Raw genomic sequence first — 19,915 nt, 5'->3', positions numbered from 1 at the left:
TGCCTACTTGATTACTCCCAAAGCAGACTGCGATACAGACAGACAAAGAAGTGCAGACCGAAGAACTACGCCAACAAGAAAAGCCACCGCCTACCATGGAAAGCCACACAAGATGAGCCTCAAACAAAGATATTAATAGCAGACCAGAACCACTCTCCAATCATTACCAGACGAACCAACACAATGTTGCCACTCCGTTAACCACCACCGTCAACACTGCAAATAACAAGTCTTTTTTAGAATTAGGCAAAGACTCCCCACGGAAACCACCGGACAACAGGAGAGTGAGAGGCAGGGACAATGCAAAATGCACAACTCAGAGTGGCAGGACAAGCCCAGGAGGAGCAAAAGGAACAGACAATAGCTGCAAATACAGCAGCTTCTAATACAGGGACAATTTACAACCTTACCGACTTCCCGCTAAGCACAGAAATGAAACATGTGCTTAACAAAGGACTAAACTTCATCCCAGCTCAAAGAGCTAAAAGTACGGAGGTAATACTACACTTAAAACTGTTTTGCAGAAAACTAAACTTGAGAAACATCTTTATTAATAAACGTAACAATGACTTTTCAGAACTGTTCAGCCAAAACTCAGATCTGCTTAGCCAAAATGCTGATAATAACAATGATGATCAAAATGACACAACATTGCATATGAATGTAAATTTCTATAGAACCAGGTAGTAGAAATGTAGACAATAATGTGATCACCAGAAATACAACAAATGCTTACAGTTACAGGATGCATGTGAGTAATAATGTTATTCCTAGAGCTAGTAATAGTAATTGCGATAGATACCTTTGGCGCCAGCTACAATGTTACTGACACTACTACAAACTTTTGCACCAACCACACAAATGGTCTCGCGATAAGCAGTGATAGGGGTGCCAACAATGGCGCGCAAAGTACTCCCTGTGGTCAGATCCTAACGAGAGTAGCAGCTACCCCCGCTGCCAAATCTTAATACGGGAGAGCTAACAGCACCCGTAGTCAGCCGCAGCCATTGCAGAGGACAACTCTGTCCCCACCAGGATGGCATCCTACAGGACTACAAGGAACGCCGCAAATGCACGTGTAACTCTCTCCACAGAGGATATGAACCCCCCTACAGTTGCAACCCAAACCAGCTGTGAAGATGAAGGTCCACCAACACTCAAAAGAGGCAGCATTTTCAACCCTGCCCTTAATTGCCACTTAAACACATACTCAAAAGTATGTGAAAATGAGATCAGAAAGATTCTAAAAGCTAAACCAAGTAACCACTGGGGCAGCTTTAACAAACAAGAAAAAGTGGCGCTCCAAAAATTGTGCCAGTCGCAGCACATTAAAATAATGAAAGCAGACAAAGGAGCAGGAATTGTAGTCATGAATACAAATGACTACAATACAAAAATGCTAGATATCCTCAACAAAGACGATAACTATCGAATCGTCTCCAAAGAACAAGTTTTGAAGCAATTCAATTTTATAGACACCAAACTGAAAAAACTGTACATCAATGATAAGATTACTGATTTTGAATTGGAATTCATGCAAGTTGACTCGCCTCAGGTCGGGATTCTCTTCAGAATCCCCAAGATCCACAAAAACGCTGTGGACCCACCGCTTAGACACATAGTGTCTTCCAAAAGAACTAAAACGGAGTACATCTCTGAACTCCTTGACTACCAGCTCAACCCCATAGTGCAAACAGCAGAATTTTATTTAAAAGACTCCTGGCATTTCCTCCATGAAATCCACGGTCTACAAACAAACAATGTGCAAGAAAACTACACACTAGTCACACTAGATGTGATAGCCCTCTACCCCAGTATCCCTCACCAAGAGGGACTTAAATTAGTGAGAAACTACCTGATCAAGTACAGAAATACAGACCCCAACACTGCAGATACACTCTGCACTTTGTTGAAACTAGTACTTGAAAACAACTTTTTTTCGTTTCAAGTCACTATATTTCAACAAACAAAAGGTGTTGCCGTGGGAGCCAAAATGGCACCCGCCTATGCGAATGTAGTTATGAGCGCATGGGAAGCAGAAAAGCTCAAAGATATGCAAGGCTTCAAACTAGTAGCGCTGTACAAGCGCTATATAGACAACATCTTTTTATGGAAAGGAACTTCTCAAGAACTTGAAGAGTTCCTAAAAGAAAGTAGCAACTTCCTATCCTTCACAATAGGAGGTAAAGGACTTACAGCTAACTTTCTTGATGTCACACTCACACGCGTCCCAGGAGAACGCATACCCACCTTCAAATCTAACATCTTTCGTAAAAAAACATACCAAAATAACTTTCTCGACTACAAAAGCCAACACCCAGCCTTCATGAAGAAAAACATCGTGAAAGGCCAATATGTCAGACTTAGCAGACTAGTAAGTGAAGACGAAGACTTCACTACAGAAAGCAATTACCTCGCCAATCTTTTCAAAGAAAAAAACTACCCCACAGAACTAGTACAAAGCATTGCCATACAAGTAACAGAACACAGAGAAACCCGACATAAACCCATTCTCAAACATGGGTTCCATCAACAACCTATAAGTGAAGAAAACTACCAACCCAGGTTCCCGATCCCAATCTCTTCTGATGCAAATGCTATCAAAAGCACCTTGCAAAAATACTGGGGGATAGTTCAATGTAATACAGAACTCAGCAAAGCGCTAGGTAATGAACCACAGTTCTGCTATAAAAAGACCAGATCGCTAAAAATGATCTTCCAACGGCAAATACAGTACAACCAGCCAAACACAAAAGATAACGCTGGCACTACCCCATGCGGGAACTGTATTTGCTGCCCATACATTCGAAAAAACAAGAAGTTTTGCATTGAAGCGATCAACTACTATTTCACCCCACATGACGCTTTCAATTGTAACACTACAAATGTAGTGTATATCAGCCAATGCACCCACTGTCAAGCCTACTACATAGGCATGACTTCTAGAAAACTAAGCGACCGCATAAAAGAACATTTGCAAGCCATCCGCAGAGCGGATGATACAAATGCGCTAGCTAAGCATGCAAAAAATTGTAAAACGCCACAAATGTTTTATTTTGCTATCTTAGAAAAAGTAAGCACATTCAGCGAAGAATCGACCACACCACTGGAAGTGAGAGAACTCAAGTGGCAAATCAATCTCAGAGCGGACACACCCCCAGGACTGAATGGCGCACTCAATATCAAATGTCTTCTGAAATGGATCAAATGACGCTGACACACGTCATCCTATGTCTCAAATGAGTCTGTAAAAGTTTATTTAAACCATAAGCTTACTCTTGAATGTTTAGATTTCTGAAGAAGTTCGAATTTTGTCAAATAAAAGAACGAAAGCGCTTAAATCTCATAACTGCCTCTTGCCGTAGTTCTTTTCCAAACGTTACCAGACTTAATATGCTAGTATATATATATATATATATATATATATATACATATATATATATATATATATATATATATACATACACACATGTACACACACACAAATATATATATATATATATATATATATATATGTACATATACATATCTATCTATACACACCCACATACACGGAATCACTGCATAATCTTAAACTTTTGCAATACCGAATCCCAAAATCTCAAGACTATATAGCCGAAACCCCTAAATACCGTAAGACCAGAAGTACAAAATTAAAAATCCCAATATAAAAAAAATTAAAATGTAAAAATTAAATGTAAAAGATATTGCAGTAGTGCTTCTGGTGTTGCAGTTTGTTGATGGATAGGTGGAAGTTCAGGTAAGTATCTATGCGGAAGTGTGTTGGCTAGGGGCTTTAATGTGTGTCTCTGTCTGTCTGTGTGTGGGACTGTAAAATGTGTGGGGGTGTGAGTTTCATTTGTCTCTGTGCGATCTCAGAGTTAGCATATTTAAGTAGGGGGTGCAGGGGGGGGTTTACCCCCCAGCTTATCTGTAGTGTAGGATTATATGTTTGATTGTATGGGGCAGATGTGTTTGTGTGTGCTGTATGTTTATTGTACATTCGGGATTTTGAATTTCGCGCGTTTGGTCTTTCGGCATTTAGGAGTTTCAGCTATATAGTCTCGAGATTCGGTTTCAGAGACAGACACACACACACAGACACACACACACAGACACACACACACAGACACACACACACAGACACACACACACAGACACACACACACACACACAGACACACACACACACACACAGACACACACACACACAGACACACACACACACACACACAGACACACACACACACACAGACACACACACACACACAGACACACACACACACAGACACACACACACACAGACACACACACACACACAGACACACACACACACAGACACACACACAGACACACACACACACAGACACACACACACAGACACACACAAATGCCAGCTTAGAATCTGTATAACCAAAGCCAGTACACAACTATTTTTAGGAAAGCTGGTGGGGAAAATACAATCACCTTAGGGGACTTCAATGTGAATGCTATGTGACAAAAAGCCTCAACTATGCAACAGCTTTACAACAGTTACGACTAGATCAGCTTGTTAAACAGCCAGCAAGGCCCAACTCGCAGACCAATAATCGGTTCATATTAGACCTCTTACTAATATATGTAAAACACAGATGCCTTCAAATTAAAGTACTTCCAAGAGAGTGTAAAAATGGCTACAGTCCTGCTAATGTTGGTCCTTCAATACCATAAAAAAGCCTACTCAAACAACAACCAGCATTGTCAACAAGTTATCAATAACATGATAAAAACAGTTAGACTGATCATTAATCTACTTTGTTGTTAGCACTAATATTGCTTTTACTTAAATTAAAAGGAAATTATATGAAATACAAGACAACCTATCTCCACTAATCTAAAGAAGAATTGCAGCAGCCCAAGTTTGCCAATGGTTAACTCCAGACATGGCTAATCTTATTAGGTAATACGTGTCTGCATGGACGCAATTGAAACGAAACCCAACCAAAGCTCGCTATACGAAAACTATTTGGACCGGAGAAAAAAATCACTGTTTTACAAGTGAACTCAGCAATGGCCTAATTTCTAAAGAAATGAGCATGAATCCCTTTCTGCCTCTCCTAAGCACTTTTGCAAGACCACAAAAGCAGCTTACCACTGAACTTACAAAGACATTGACCCTACTGAAATAGCTTACAACTTTCTTCACTAAAAACTATATAAACTTCATTATATAATCCTTCCAAACACTATCCATCCCCTTCACTGTGAAAAATCATATTCTCTACATCTATCTTCCCCCAGCTTATACCCACTGGCCAAATGCAGTCCCATAACCTACTTCAGAGAACTAGCCACCAAAGAAACAAGTCTGGTACCAACCTTATTATAAATCACCCAGCTTTTCTAAAAATGACTATAGGGCATACATTTATACCACTTTTTACATCATCAATGTGTCTCCTACTTCAGGGCACTGTCCCCAAACAGTTCAAACACTCAGTAACACCTTTACCTCTTCCACAAAGGAATTTGAGACTCAAATCTTTCCCCATTGGCTAAAATAATTTTGAAAAGCTTCTTTACAAACACATCTTCAAAAGATATAAACAAGTATGGTTTTCTATGAAATGCACAACATACTTTCCAATGCAGTTTTAATAACTAGGGGTCTCCAATAAGCAGTGTGGATTATAGGCCTGATATACTGATACACTTAATATAATCAACTCACACATGAATGGCAGTCTACTTAAAGCATGACTGTTTGCGGACATAACATGAGCCTTCAAAACAGTAAATTTTATGCATGTCTACACAACAATCTATCTAGGATTTATCTAGAATAAATTTTATTGCCAGTACAATCTTATGGTTTAAGAGTTATCTAGAAAATAGAACCTTCAGTGTTTACAGCAGTGACTTCTACACAAATGCTGGCCCCTTTCAATATCTGGGTACCAAAAGGTTTTGTCTTTATCCCACTGCTTTTTTCCCTTATTAATGACTTACGCCTTTGACTGCCACACCTTAAAAAATCAAGTGTGCAGATGAGTTTTTGTTTCTAGACCGCAACAAACACCTCAACCAACTTCAGTAACCTAAAACTCCGCTTCACTAAATGGAATTTGGACAAGAGACTAATTATACACCCCAATAAGTCAAGTATTACATCAGATCTCATCCTAAATTAAATCAGTCTCCTGCGTTTATTACAGACAACTATGTCATTGTTACTCAAAAATATATTGGTAATTTATCTCACATTATTTAACCTATAAACAGGGACAACAAATAAGATTTTATTGCAATCAAATCTGTTGCAAACCATCTCTCACCAAACACCCACGGTACCACAACTAGGAATGTACTTATCTCCAGACTTGAATATGTTCTCTTTATAATCAATGCCAAACCCTAAAATCGACACTGCTTACCTGAGGCCCCTCTTACACCCAGACAGATACCATACATCTCAAAATATCTCACTAAAACTAATTGGCAAATGTGCTTTCTACAAATTGACACCAGCTACATGGAATTACATTCCTTCAGAAATAAGGTGCTTAAGCACACAATTTCAAAACTGAAGTAAGACGGCATCTGCTAGAAGAATGAGCATGCTCTTGATTTAGAGACATTGGTTAAGCCGCCATAATCTCTCTCTCTCAAATAATCTGTCAATAATAATTTAGTTTGCAATCCTGTTTGATGTAAACAGCTGCAAAATTATTACTTGCATTCCTGGCTCATGTCTAAAAAGGGTCCGATGATCAGCCCACCTGGTTAACAAATTGCAAATAAATATGTAAATCTGCTGACCGAACTTAGTAAATAATTCAGCTACATAAAAGTTGCTATCATCCTGTTTTGACAGTACAAATCTCACTGATTTAAGCTGTGATCATGCATAGGTTTCCCTACTCTGTACATATTTAAATGAGCATAGATTCTTCAAATAATTTGAGGCAGACTTATTTGCTTATGATAATTAGAATTTTACCAAATCACAGCAGATATTGGTTGGAAGATCCAGGCATTCAAGATTATGTGCACTTCTAGTCAAAATTTCATTTCTGCATCTTCCTTTCATCTGATACTGCTTTGGCCCAAGAGAGCAAATGCAAACAAGTGTTTACAGTCTAAAGCAACACCATTTCCCTGGTGACAGGTAGAACAAATAAAGACAGGTTGTGAAAAAAAGAAAGTAACTGACTTTGAAGAAAGACAGCATCATTCATTTTGACTCCTGTTTAGGATGGCAAAACTGCTATGCTGTATTCCAAAAAATGGATTAATTGGGCTGCAAGAATCAATCGTGCAGCAGAGAAAACCATCCTGTGTGTATACACAATTTGGTAGTGCAGCTGCTTGAGATGGAACAACAAGATATGTAATTCCCCAGAACAATCTGCTGAGGGATGATGACATCAAGCATTAGAATATCCCAACAATTATCTTCCAGAATAGCAACGATAATTTCCCTGCAAGTGAATGATGACTGCCGTTAAGAATGCTGACAGACTTCAGGATAAGGGTACAATTGATTCCATTTAGAAGCATACCACATAAAAATATAATACTAATTCAGCATACCTTCCAAACATTGCCCTTTGAAATACACTTTCTGCTCAAGACGGAATTTTTCCATTTGTTCTGCCGAGGAGAAGTTCAATTCCCTAGAAACAGCCTTGCACTTCAAAATCTTCTTTGGGACTCTAGCTATAAAATCAGTGAAATGTTAACAGTAGTTAGGATCATAAACAAATGTGCAGTAGCAATAACACTGAATTCTTTTAATCATTTTTATAGTGTACAAAGAGTAACATGGGGCCTCTAACAAGACAACGAATCACTGCATTTCACATTCTGGAATGGAGAGAACAAACTCATAATGCAACACTTCAAGACGTTCATTTGTCTTGCTGAAGAAGGAAGGACCCCCCCCACCCACACACACACACACACACACACACACACACACAGGGAGGCCTTTGCCCCTTGTGAACCTTTACTATTATAATCAGTTTTAAAGTTGTTGCACTGATGAGAAAGGAGATTTTCCCTTGCTATATCACATCCACTCATACTTCTCAACTGTCCTTGATTTTTAGGGATGTCCCTGAACTTAAATCAAACTGTAGCACTCTCCCTCTTAATCCCTCCTAAAACGGGTGACTTTTGAAGAAAAGGAGACACATTACACTTAATAATGACAATTACCGAGTTATAGACTTTTTACTTCAGAAAATGTATATCAATTCACATTCTGTTACACTAAGAATTTCTCAAGTTAATAGTATTTAAGTGTCAGTGATTATTTCTGGATTTGTCAGTGATTCTGTTGAGATTTGTCCCCAATTTCTTGAGTTAAACATCCACTGAATGGACTGCATTTTCACTCTGCAACCTAAAACTATAAGTTGCAAAATCCAAGTACCACTCATAATGTATTCCTTGTCTCCAAATGACACTAATGTACGTAAATGATGCATGCTAACTCTAGGACATCAACATTTAAGTGAAGAACTGCTTGGATTTCAACTTCTTTCAGAATTAAAACTTTTTAAAAAAAGTTATGTTCTACCATATGAAACCACCACCCATTTTCATATTTTGCTCCGTTGAAGACAGTCTTATTTTAGATAGATCCAGTTAGGATCAATGCTACTTTGAATACAAAGCAGACAAACCTCAAAACAGCTCTAACATTTTCTTGTTCTGCAGTCTGTCATCTCTCCCACTCACTCATTTCCAGCATTATTTTATCAATGCATTGGACAAAGCATGCTTTTCTGTTTAGTGCATAGACTAAACTTGCCAACTAGTAAAATGCTTTACTCTGTAGTCCTGGTCCTTCATGTGGAGCAAATCACTTAACCAGGCAGCATTTCCACTTAGGTCATGAAAAGAAGCACTTATACCTTGTGGACTTCTCTTGGTAAAAAGTAAAAGTAAAAAATGAGTATCTGCTAAGGAATTTAAATAATGAACAATAAGGGTAGCATTACATTTCCACATATTGCTGTGTCAGCATTCCCTTTGAGTTGGGCTAACAGTTAGCACTACCCAAGAAGGAAACCATTTTGTTTGGGAATAAGCATAAGTTAATGGACAAATAACTGAAAGGAGTGAACAAATGAGAATACAGATAAGCATATACTCTCTCTGTTGCATTGCTGTTATGGGTGGTGATGAGATGGTGCTGTAGGAAAAGACAAAATCGCAAAATTGTAGCGGTAATTGGGTCTGCAGAGACAAAAGCACCACCTTAAGGCAGCTGTAAGTCAAGTGCGACTTTGTAAAGAGAAATGGGCTTTCCAGACCACATTCACTTTTAGTACTAAACTGAACCACTGCAAAGTACGGCGTTGGTAGGAAAGTCTAGGCTGATAGACGAGGCACCAAAGGAATCCACATATGGATAAACCCTTGCAATTTCTATTTTGAAACTATTAAACTTGATTAATGATCCACAGAATTATAATATTTATTGAAAAAGTACCAGGCTGTATAAAAGAAAAGAAAAGAACTCTGCGACGCGAGGCCAGGCTCAGAAACAATTGTTTTAAAAGGGCAATTTTCCTGGTGCTGCAAAACATTTCAAAAGCTTTTCTCACTGTCCTACAGGGTGATATAGTCCACAAAACAGAAAAAATATCTGTTGTTTAGAAAGACATACCTTCTCTCACTCTCTCTTCCCCAAACTCTGAACAGTCACTCTTCTCAACAGAGCAGTCAGTAAAAGCATTCTGTACACTCCTCAGAGGTAACAAATGTAAAGTCATCTAGAGGACAGTGATGGTAAACAGCACTAGGTGAAAGTAATATAGACCTGTTCTGCAAAAGAGAGAGAAACATACCAGATTTTCAGCATATTTTTCTGCTATCCCTGTATATGTTTTTTCCTAACAGTTAAACTAAACAAACAGCAATGGAGATTCTGTTTTCATCACTTCTTTTACACAGATGTACTGTGCAAACATTGGAACGCAAGTCACATACATATGTGCAGTACATCAGAATAGCACTGACAAGACAGAAGTCCCTTTATGAGAGGTATCATCATCATCTTTCGGCTGTTTCCGTTAGGGGTCGCCACAGCAGATCATCTGTTTCCATTTCTTCCTGTCCTCTGCATCTTGCTCTGTCACACCAACCACCTGCATGTCTTCTTCTCACCACATCCATAAACCTTATCTTGGGCCTTCCTCGTCACCTGGTAGCTTCATCCTTAGCATCTTTTTCCCAATATACTCGGCATCCTTCCTTAGCACATGTCCAAACCAACGTAATCTTGCCTCTCTGGCTTTGTCTCCAAACCTTCCAACCTGGGCTGATCCTCTAATATACTTATTCCTAATCCTGTCCACCCTTGTCATACAATGCCACAGTCTCCAACCCATAAAACATAGCTGGTCTCACTACCCTCTTGTAGACCTTCACTTTCACTCTTACTGGTACTCATCTGTCACAAATCACTCCTGACACTCTTCTCCATCCACTCCATCCTGCCTGTACTCTTCTTCACCTCTCTTCCACACTCACCGTTACTCTGAACTATTGATCCCAAGTAATTAAACTCATCCACCTTCGCCACCTCTACTCCTTGCATCCTCACCATTCCTCTATCCTCCCTCTCATTCACACACATACATTCTTAGTCCTGCTGACCTTCATTCCTCTTCTCTCTAGAGCTTATCTCCATCTCTCCAGAGTCTCCTCCACCTGTTCCCTACTCTCACTACAGATCACAATGTCATCTGCAAACATCATAGTCCACGGGGGACTCCTGTCAGATCTCATCTGTCAACCTGTCCATCACCATAGCAAATAAGAGCTCAGAGCTGATCCTTGATGTAACCCCACCTCCACCTTAAACACATCCATCACTCCCACCGCAGACTTCACCGCTGTCACACTACCCTAGTACATATCCTGTACCACTCTTACATACTTCTCTGACATTCCTGACTTCCTCATACAATACCACAACTCTTCTCTAGGCACCCTGTCATATGCTTTCTTTAAGTCTATAAAAACACAATGCAACTCCTCCTGATCTTCTCTGTACTTCTCCATCAACACTCTGAGCAAACATCGCATCTGTAGTGCTCTTTCCCGGCATGAAACCATACTGCTGATCACTAATCATCACTTACCTTCTTAACCTAGCTTCCATTACTCTTTCCCATAACTTCATGCTGTGACTGATCAATTTAATCCCTCTGTAGTTACTACAGCTCTGCACATCACCCTTATTCTTAAGAATCGTTACCAAAACACTTTCTCCATTCCTCAGGCATCATCTCACTTTCCAAGATTTCATTAAACAATCTGGTTAAAAACTCCACTGCCATTTCAGCTAAACACCTCCATGCTTCCACAGATATATCATCTGGGCCAACAGGCTTTCAATTCTTCATCTTCTTCATAGCTATCCTTACTTCCTCCTTGCTAATCCATTGTACTTCATGATTCACTATCCCCACATCATCCAACCTTCTCTCCCTCTCATTCCCTTCATTCATCAACCCCTCAAAGTACTCTTTCCATCTCCTCAACACATGCTCCTTGCTTGCGAGTATGTTTCCCTCCTCTTTTATCACCTTTACGTGCTGCACATCTTTCCTAGCTCGGTCCCTGTCTAGCCAATTGGTACAGGCCACCTCTCTCTTTGCCATGCACCTCATCTCCTTATACTCCTGTCTACTTTCTTCATCTCTCTGACAATCCCACTTCTTTGCCAACCTCTTTCTCTGTATATTCTCCTGTACATCCTCATTCCACCACCATGTCTCCTTGTCGTCCTTCCTCTGTCCACGTCATACCAAGCAGAGAGGTAATTTTTCTTAAACAGTTATTCTGTAAAAGCAATAATCCACTCCTTTTAGTGGGAGTATCACGATTTACCCACAGTTGGCTTTGTTTAATCACAAAATAAAATCTAACCAGCTAAATTAAGTTACCTGCAACTATACAATGTGCCCTCGAGATGCAGAAAATATTTCCAAAGGAAGCAGGCTAAATGGGTCATTTATACCTATGCCAAAATGGGATTAGAGCAGAAAGAATGGCCAAAACATATGAGCAATAATGTTGTGTAAAGGTGTAGCTAAAGGCAACTGCTGTACATTCAGAAAAGCTGGAGGATACCATCAAGAAACTACAAAAAAATGATTATTACGTATGCTGTATGTTTCTAGGTACTGAACATTGTTCTCTGGCAGCTCTCTGAACAATTACACTGTTAATTTGTGACTAAGATTAATGTGCACATTTGGCAGAATAAGAAAAAGATCACAAACCTCAACATCCACAGAAGAAAAAGTTTAGCACTCTGCTCCATCCTTACTGTTTTAACTTTTGGTAGAAAACCATTATTGATCACAGTGAACGATGGATACTTGGCACAGCAATCAAGAAGCCAGTCAGAGTTAATTGTCCAGTCCATTACTTCATGGATTCTCCCCAGGAATACAGGTTTACAGTTATATACTATGCTAGTAACCACCAAGGCTTTTATAAGCCTGGCCATGCAATCCAACCCAATTGTGTCCCTATGCATCATGGGCATTTATTAGAGTATGCTTGGAAGTTTCTAGATGTTATGGGGGGGATGTTAGTTTGGGCATTATTGCCTGGGTCTGTCTATTCACAAACTTGAGGGCCTGACCCAGGGTGAATATCCAATTTCCCATCCATTGGTCACAGTTGCACTTAAATAGGGTTACGGAATGACTCTGCTTCACATGGATAGGGAGCCTGTTCCAGAGCATGGGGATCCTCTGAGACAAGAATCTGTCTTGCCAACAAGTCTTATTTATGCCATAAGCAAAACTTAAATCCTTGAATCCAGAGATTCTGATGCTGCTCATTTTGCTGATATGTAAAAGGTCTATCAGAGTGGGAGACAGTGGAGACAGAACAGAGATGGTGCTTTAAGGTGATCTGTAGAGGATGACTTATCTATACCCTGGATTCACATGGTAAGGAATCAATGCGGGTGTTCCAACTCTTGCACATGTTTGGTCAGATACATGCCAAAGGGGGCATCATACTCGATGGGTCTGATAACAGCCGAATAAAGTGGCACTATGACTTGCTTGGACCTGGATGCCATGTCCCTACTTGCAAGTTGGGCGACAGAACGATTTTACTATCTTTGCTACATGTTGGCCAAATGCCACATTTATTTATTTATTTATTTATTTCTCTTTGGTTACCAGGAAGTTCCGACTGGGTTTCTCAGATTTTCAGCAGAGGCCAGGGGAGAAAAAAATGGCATTTTGTAAAATACAGTGAGTTTACATGAAAACAATTATTTGAATACATCTATAAGACATTATATAACGTACAGTAGATTATGACTAAGAAAATCTATATATTTTTTCTTTTCATGAGGTAGTTGGTTATAGAGAAATTACAAAGACAGTAGCTGTATCATGCAATGTGCGTATTAGTTGGAAGTGCAGAGAAGGGTAACAATGGCAGCAAGGGATTTAGTAAGAGGCAGAAAATTAAATATTAGGTAGACTGAGGTAGAGAGCTTGTACAGACTGCATTAAAAAGAAACTAGAAGTAGTGATAGCTTCCTGGGAAATGGAGGTTTTGTAGGAGAGAAAGTAGGTAGAGGGTGGAGTGGCAGTCGGTAAAAGAATAGTGTAAATGACATTCATGGGAGACTATACAGTGAAATTTCTTAGTGATAAAGATATTAAGTTACACTCTTAGTGATAAAGATATTAAGTTACACGTACACGATTAGGGTACAGAAATAAGAAGTTATGTACTCACCATAACGTTCCATCTGAGTAGGTAGACTTCATTTGTCTGCAACCTTTGGGAATCTGATCCGACCTCGGATCTGAGCCAGCAATCTTTCATAGCTTAGATCCGAGCTCCTAGCTCCTCCCCTGCCATCTCTGACTTGACCTCAGATCAAGTTTGCCCATAACCAATAAGGCTGAAAAAGGAAACTACCTACCTTCCTTAAAGGGCAGAGTAAAACCTTCTGGCCAAATAACATCCGAAGGTCAGGGGGAAGGAGGGTGGGGCGGTTGCAGACAAATGAAGTCTACCTACTCAGATGGAACGTTATGGCGAGTATATAACTTCTTAATCTGAAGTGGTTAACTTCATTTGTCAACAACCTTTGGGACAGAGTCCCCAGCTACCTGTACCTTGGGCGGCCTTCATGGAAGGCTGTTCCAGAGCACTGCAGAGCCAAAGGATGCTCTCCCTCTAGAGATAATATCCAATTTATAATGGTTGATGAAGGTATGAGGTGAAGCCCAAGTGGCTGCTGAGCAAATGTCATCCAGGGGTACTCTAGACCGAAAGGCAGCAGAAGTAGACATGGAACGACTGACTCCCTGAGGTGCGGGCCTGCCAGAACTTTCATAAGCCAAAAGGATGCATTGTGAAATCCACCTCGACAAGGTGACCTTCGACACAGATTTACCTAAATTAAATTTGGCAAAGGAGATGAACAACTGGTTGGATTGTCTATGACCAGCCATTCTATGAATGTAAAAACGCAGCTGTCTATGCACATCTAGAGAATGTAGTTTGTATTCTCCTTTGTTCTGGTATTCAGGAAAGAAAACTGGCAGATTAATGGATTGGTTAATATTTGCCTCGGAAGCAATCTTAGGAAGGAATGAGGGATTGGTCCTGAGGTAAACCCTATCCTTGTGGAAGGTAAAGTAACTAGGTTTTACACATAGGGCTTGAAGTTCAGAAACCCTCCTAGCTGAAGTAATAGCGATGAGAAAGGCTGTTTTCCATGACAAATGTTTGAGATCAGCTGAAGCTGCAGGTTCAAAGGGGGGAGCTGTAAAGGCCTGAAGTACTAAAGTCAAATCCCAGGGAGGCACTACTTCCTTTATTGGAGGTCCGAGTAGGAAGGTGCCCTTCAGAAAGGTCTTACATAACTTCGTGGTGATCAATGGACCCAGTTCATGTCCCACGTGGTAATGAGAGATAGCTGCTAGTTGAACTTTGACTGTGGAACAGCTAGCCCCCGGATGAAAAAGCCCTGAAAGGAAATCCAGGACGGCGGGCAACGGAGCTGTGAAAGGGTCTAGGTTCTGACGCTCCACCCAAATAGCGAAACGTTTTCATTTACTCCTATAGACTTTCCTAATAGAGGGCTTGTGTGCTGCCACTAGGATAGCTTTAACTGGGGAGGAGATACCAGGAGTCCTAGCTACGAGTGGAACTGGAGCAACCAAGCCGTAAGCTTGAGATTGTCCAGGTTCGGGACTGGGAGGCCTAGGGGGTGGGAAATCAGATCCGGGAGGGGATCTAGAATCCAAGGTGGATTCACCAGATGAGACCAGAGGTAAGGGAACCAAGCTTGATGAGGCCAGAATGGGGCAATGAGGATCATTTTGCTCCCCAACCGACTGGCTTTCTGTAGAAGCTTCAGCATCAGAGGTAGAGGAGGGAAAGCATAGAGTAGACCAGGAGACCAAGCATGCACCAGAGCGTCTCTTGGGAATTCCCCGGCGGGGGGAATTAGAGCGAAGTAGCTGTTGCATTTCGTGTTTGAAGGAGAGGTGAAGAGATCGCAACAGGGTTGTCCCCATACGGCAAATATCTGCTTAGCTACCTGGGGACTGAGAGACCACTCGTAAGGAGACAGTATGGTGCGACTGAGTCTGTCCGCCAGGATGTTGGACCGTCCCGGAATGTGCATTGCAATAAGAAAGCGGTTGGTGGAGATCGCCCATTCCCACACTCTCATAGCTTCTTGATAGAGTGGGTAGGACCTGGTTCCCCCCTGTTTGTTGATGTACCAGACCACCGACATGTTGTCTGACTGAACTGCAACTGTTCCTGTAGGAAGAAGGCTCTGAAGTGCTTGCAACGACAACAGCACTGCCCTCATCTCTAGAACATTTATATGCAATGAGGTCTCTGTATCGTTCCACGTGCCTTGGACCGTTCTGCCCGCATAATGCCCCCCCACCCGAGGCGAGAGGCGTCCGTGGTCACCGTGGCGAGTGGAGGGGCCATGGAGAAAGGGCATCCCGCTTGGAGGTCCGGTGATTGTAACCACCATGCGAGAGCCCTTTTGCAAGCCTTGCTGAGGGGAATGGGGTGACTGAGAGGGTATCGACGAAAGGACCATTGGACTTGGAGAGTCCACTGCAAAACCCTCATGTTCTGGCGGGCCATGGGAAGCAGGGCAATTGCGGCCGCCATGGAACCCTGCGCCCTCAGGACCAATCCCGCCGGGGGAGCAGACGATAGTAAAATGGCCCACACATGTAGCCTCAGGGTGTGAAGTCGTTCAGTGGTTAAGAAGGCTAGTAAGTTGTTGGTGTCTAATCTGGCCCCGATAAAGTCTATCACCTGAGTCGGGTTGAGAAAGGATTTGTCCGTGTTGACGGTGATCCCCAGCCGGGGAGCAAGGTGGAGAAAGTAATTCCTGGCTGAGCAGAGTAGATGCCTTGTTGGGGCGGTCAGGAGCCACTCGTCTAGGTATGGAAACATCTGCATTCCCTGAAGCCTCAGGTGGGCCGCTATCACTGCTAATACCTTGGTGAGCACCCTGGGGGCTGAGGTGAGACCGAAGGGAAGGACCCTGAACTGATAATGAATGGCTCCTAGCTGGAAGCGGAGAAACCTCCTGGATCGTTTGCCCATCAATATGTGGTAATACGCATCCTTTAGGTCTATCGAGCACATCCAGTCACTCTCCCGTAACAGGGGGAGAATGGATTGAAGGGTGACCATCCGGAACTTTTCTTTGGTTACTGACAGGTTCAGGAGGGAGAGATCGAGGACTGGCCTTAAGTCCCCTGTCTTTTTTGGCACCAAAAAGAACCTGGAGTAGTAACCTGATCCGAACTGGTCTGGGGGGACATGTTGGATGGCTCTTTTTCCTAAGAGCTGCTGGATTTCCGTAGCTGCAGCCTCCCTCTGATAGAGTGGGACGTCGGGGAGGCGTTTGGGTTGGTGAGGGATGTGAGAAAAGGGAATTTGGTATCCTCTGGATATGATGCAAAGCACCCAGCGGTCTGTTGTGATGGACTCCCAAGCTGCCAGGTGCCTCGAAAAATGTCCCCGACTGCCTCTAGAGAGGAGCAGTCGGGCAATCCCTCAGGGTCGCAGGGTGGGCCGGTCAGAGAAAGCTTCTCTGGACCCACCATTCCTCGGGACCCCTCTGCCTCTAGGGCGGCGTCCACCCTGTCCTCCTCTGCCACGTAAGGACTGGGGATCCGGAGCGGACTTGGGTTGTTGCAACTTCTGTCCCTTTTGGTTCTTGGAGAAGGACCTCTGGGGAGCAGAGAAGTGGACTTCGACGGCATACGTCTTCCCGTCCTTTTCGCTCTGGACCAAAGTCTCGCGAACGGTCTTGCCAAACAGGGCAGAACCATTGAAAGGGGCATTCTCAAACGACGCCTTGAAGGGTTCCACGAAATTGCAATGCCGGAGCCAGGCCTGATGCCGCATGACGAGGCCTGTTCCACTGGCTCTAGTGGCTCCCTCTGTGGCGTGGGACAACAGCCGCATAGAGGCATTAGACATGGACCTGAGAGTGGCCATCCGAGTGGAGTACAACCGTTTGTCCTCCACCGACATGGACTCCGGGGGCGACGCAGCGTACTCTTTGATAAGGTCCCGTTGCAGTCGAACAACATGTGCCATGTAGTTCAGAGACCTCACTGAGAAGGTCGCTGAACTAAAAGCCCGCTTCCCTAAATGGCCCATCAATCGAGACTCCATGCTCGGTGGATGGACCGAGGGACTCTCCTGAGCTAATTCCCTCTAGGTGGCTGCTGCCACCAACATGGCATCTACGGGGGAACCCTTGCTCCAATGGGACCTCTCGGAGGGCGGACTAAGGATCTTGTCCAGGCATTTGGGGACTGGCTCCACAGTGTCCGGCTCCTTCCACGCCTTAGTGGTAATAAGGTCCACTAAGGGGTCGGGTGGAGCGGACACCCAAGAGGTAGATGGGCCTGCTTCGAATGCCTCCAGGAACACGGATTCGTTTGAGGAAGCCTTGGGGGAAGACCACCCCCCTCTTATTCTGAGCATTTCCATGATGTCTCCGAAGGAGACATCCTCGGGGGTGACCTAGGGGAGCCTTCCCCTTCATCCAAATCAGTGTCATCAGTCAAGGACTCTGGGGAGTCCACGTGCCTCCTCTTGCACTTTCGCTTGTGAGGGATGTCCTCGGGGGGGGGGGGGCTGTCCGAGGATGTCTCACCAGCCACGTCCTGTTCCAAGGGAACGACCTGGGACATCGAAGCAGGCTGTCCCTGGGGCCGGGTGATGGAAGCCGGACCCAACATAGAGGGAGTGCGGGGCGGAGCCGAAGCAAGTACCGGGGGTCTAGAAGCACTCGACAGCGCCCTCTCCACCACATCGAAAGCAGAGAGAGCTGCTCTCTCTGGGATCAGAGAGCAAACCCTCGCTCGGATCCGATGGACGGATCGGGGTCAGTGCTGAAGCCATCGGATCAGACGGACCAGTGCGCTCTGACCTAGACAGAGCCGAAGACACACCGATTCCCTCAGATCAGACGCTCAGCCCACAGCTCAGAGAGCCCGGATCCGACAAAAACGGACCCGACAGGCTCGTGGGAAGAGCCTAAGTACCTGATACTGTCGGCGCCGACCCACCCCCGGCTCCAAGGCTGCTCAGCGGGTCGGAGAAGGAGCTATCGAAGCAAAGAAGGGTGTCTAGCTCCCCCCCGGAGGGGGGGGGCAGGAGCACTCCATTCTGCAGTTGGGCCTTGAGAAACCTTTGCATCATCCGGTCCAAATCTGCGTTGGAAAGGCTGCGAGTTGATCTCGAAGAGGACACAGAGGCTGGCCGTGCCACCTCAATGACCTCGACGGAGATCAGGTCTCCTCCTCCTCGGGGTCCGGTGAGAAGCACGGAGACCGGAGCCGCGAAGGAGACCATGAAGCCCTGGAGGGAGAAGACCGCTTAGCCGGGGGGGCCAAAGCAGAGGCCTCGGCCCGCCGCTTGTGGTGCTTCTCCCTCCTTTTTTCTTTCCTGGCCTCCCTCTCCTCCGGTGCTGCAATGAGAGTTTGAGTCCCGACCGGAGGGAGAGAGGCAGGAGTGGCCGCCGCCGAAGCCGGGGAGGAGGCCACAGAAGCACCAGAGGCCGAAGTCGAATCCGGGGGCAAAAGTCCCGCTAGGATTAACTTCGACCTCCGGTCCTTCAGTGCCCTGGGGTTGAACGCCGCACAGATAGAACACCCAGAGGAAAGGTGTTCAACCACAAGCCACCGCACACAGATTGTGGCCATCCGCTGGGGAGAGCTTACGGCCACACTCGGTGCACTTAGAAAAGATGGGTTTAGGGGCCTCAGACATCCTAAAGAAAACCCACTCGTTAGGCCCCAAACACACAGAAACTAACGACCAGCGAAGGGGAGGGAGGGAAAGTTTAGACTAGTTAGTTTTACACAAAAAAGGAACCTGAACACTCAACGCTCACACACACTTAATGGGGGGTAAGAAAAAGAGAAATTTCTCTTACAATACCCTGCGATATCAGGAGCTCAAGAACCTAGCTGCTGACAAGAAGCGCGGCAAACTAGATCCGAGGTCAGTCAGGGATGGCAGGGGATTATGGGTGAAGGGGAGGAGCTAGGACCTCAGATCTAAGCTATGAAAGATTGGCGGCTCGGATCTGAGGTTGGTTCAGATTCCCAAAGGTTGCTGACAAATAAGTTAACTACTTCAGATCATTAATTAAAGGGATTGTAACGGACTGTGGAGTTTTGAGTATGGGGGGGGGGTAAGTCTGGGGTGGTGCATGAGCACAAATAGTTACTTTCAAGGGGTTTCTTTAGTGATGTTTTGAAGCCATGCAGTGTGTCTACCTGCCTTATTTCAGGGGGAAACTTGGTTCAAAATTTTTGCTACCTGATTAGACAATTTACTGTCTATATACATTCCCAGATCCC

General features: G+C 43.8%; 1 protein-coding gene across 3 annotated transcripts in view; it reads right to left on the bottom strand.

Moving 5' to 3' along the window:
* The window catches only part of PDE6D (phosphodiesterase 6D), a 1,464,541-nt gene that overhangs the window by 1,070,360 nt on the left and 374,266 nt on the right, over positions 1–19,915 (bottom strand). For all 3 annotated transcript variants that reach the window (XM_044070682.1, XM_044070683.1, XM_044070684.1), the window contains exon 3: positions 7,572–7,697. In XM_044070682.1, coding sequence (XP_043926617.1) covers positions 7,572–7,697 — 126 coding nt within the window. The remainder of the gene's footprint in view (positions 1–7,571; positions 7,698–19,915) is intronic.

The sequence above is a fragment of the Protopterus annectens genome, chromosome 4.part1 (assembly GCF_019279795.1).
Source record: "Protopterus annectens isolate FY-2018-M chromosome 4.part1, PAN1.0, whole genome shotgun sequence".
Classification (NCBI taxonomy): domain Eukaryota; kingdom Metazoa; phylum Chordata; order Ceratodontiformes; family Protopteridae; genus Protopterus; species Protopterus annectens.
Note: the sequence above shows the minus strand (reverse complement) of the source record. Positions and strands in the feature narration are given on the sequence as shown.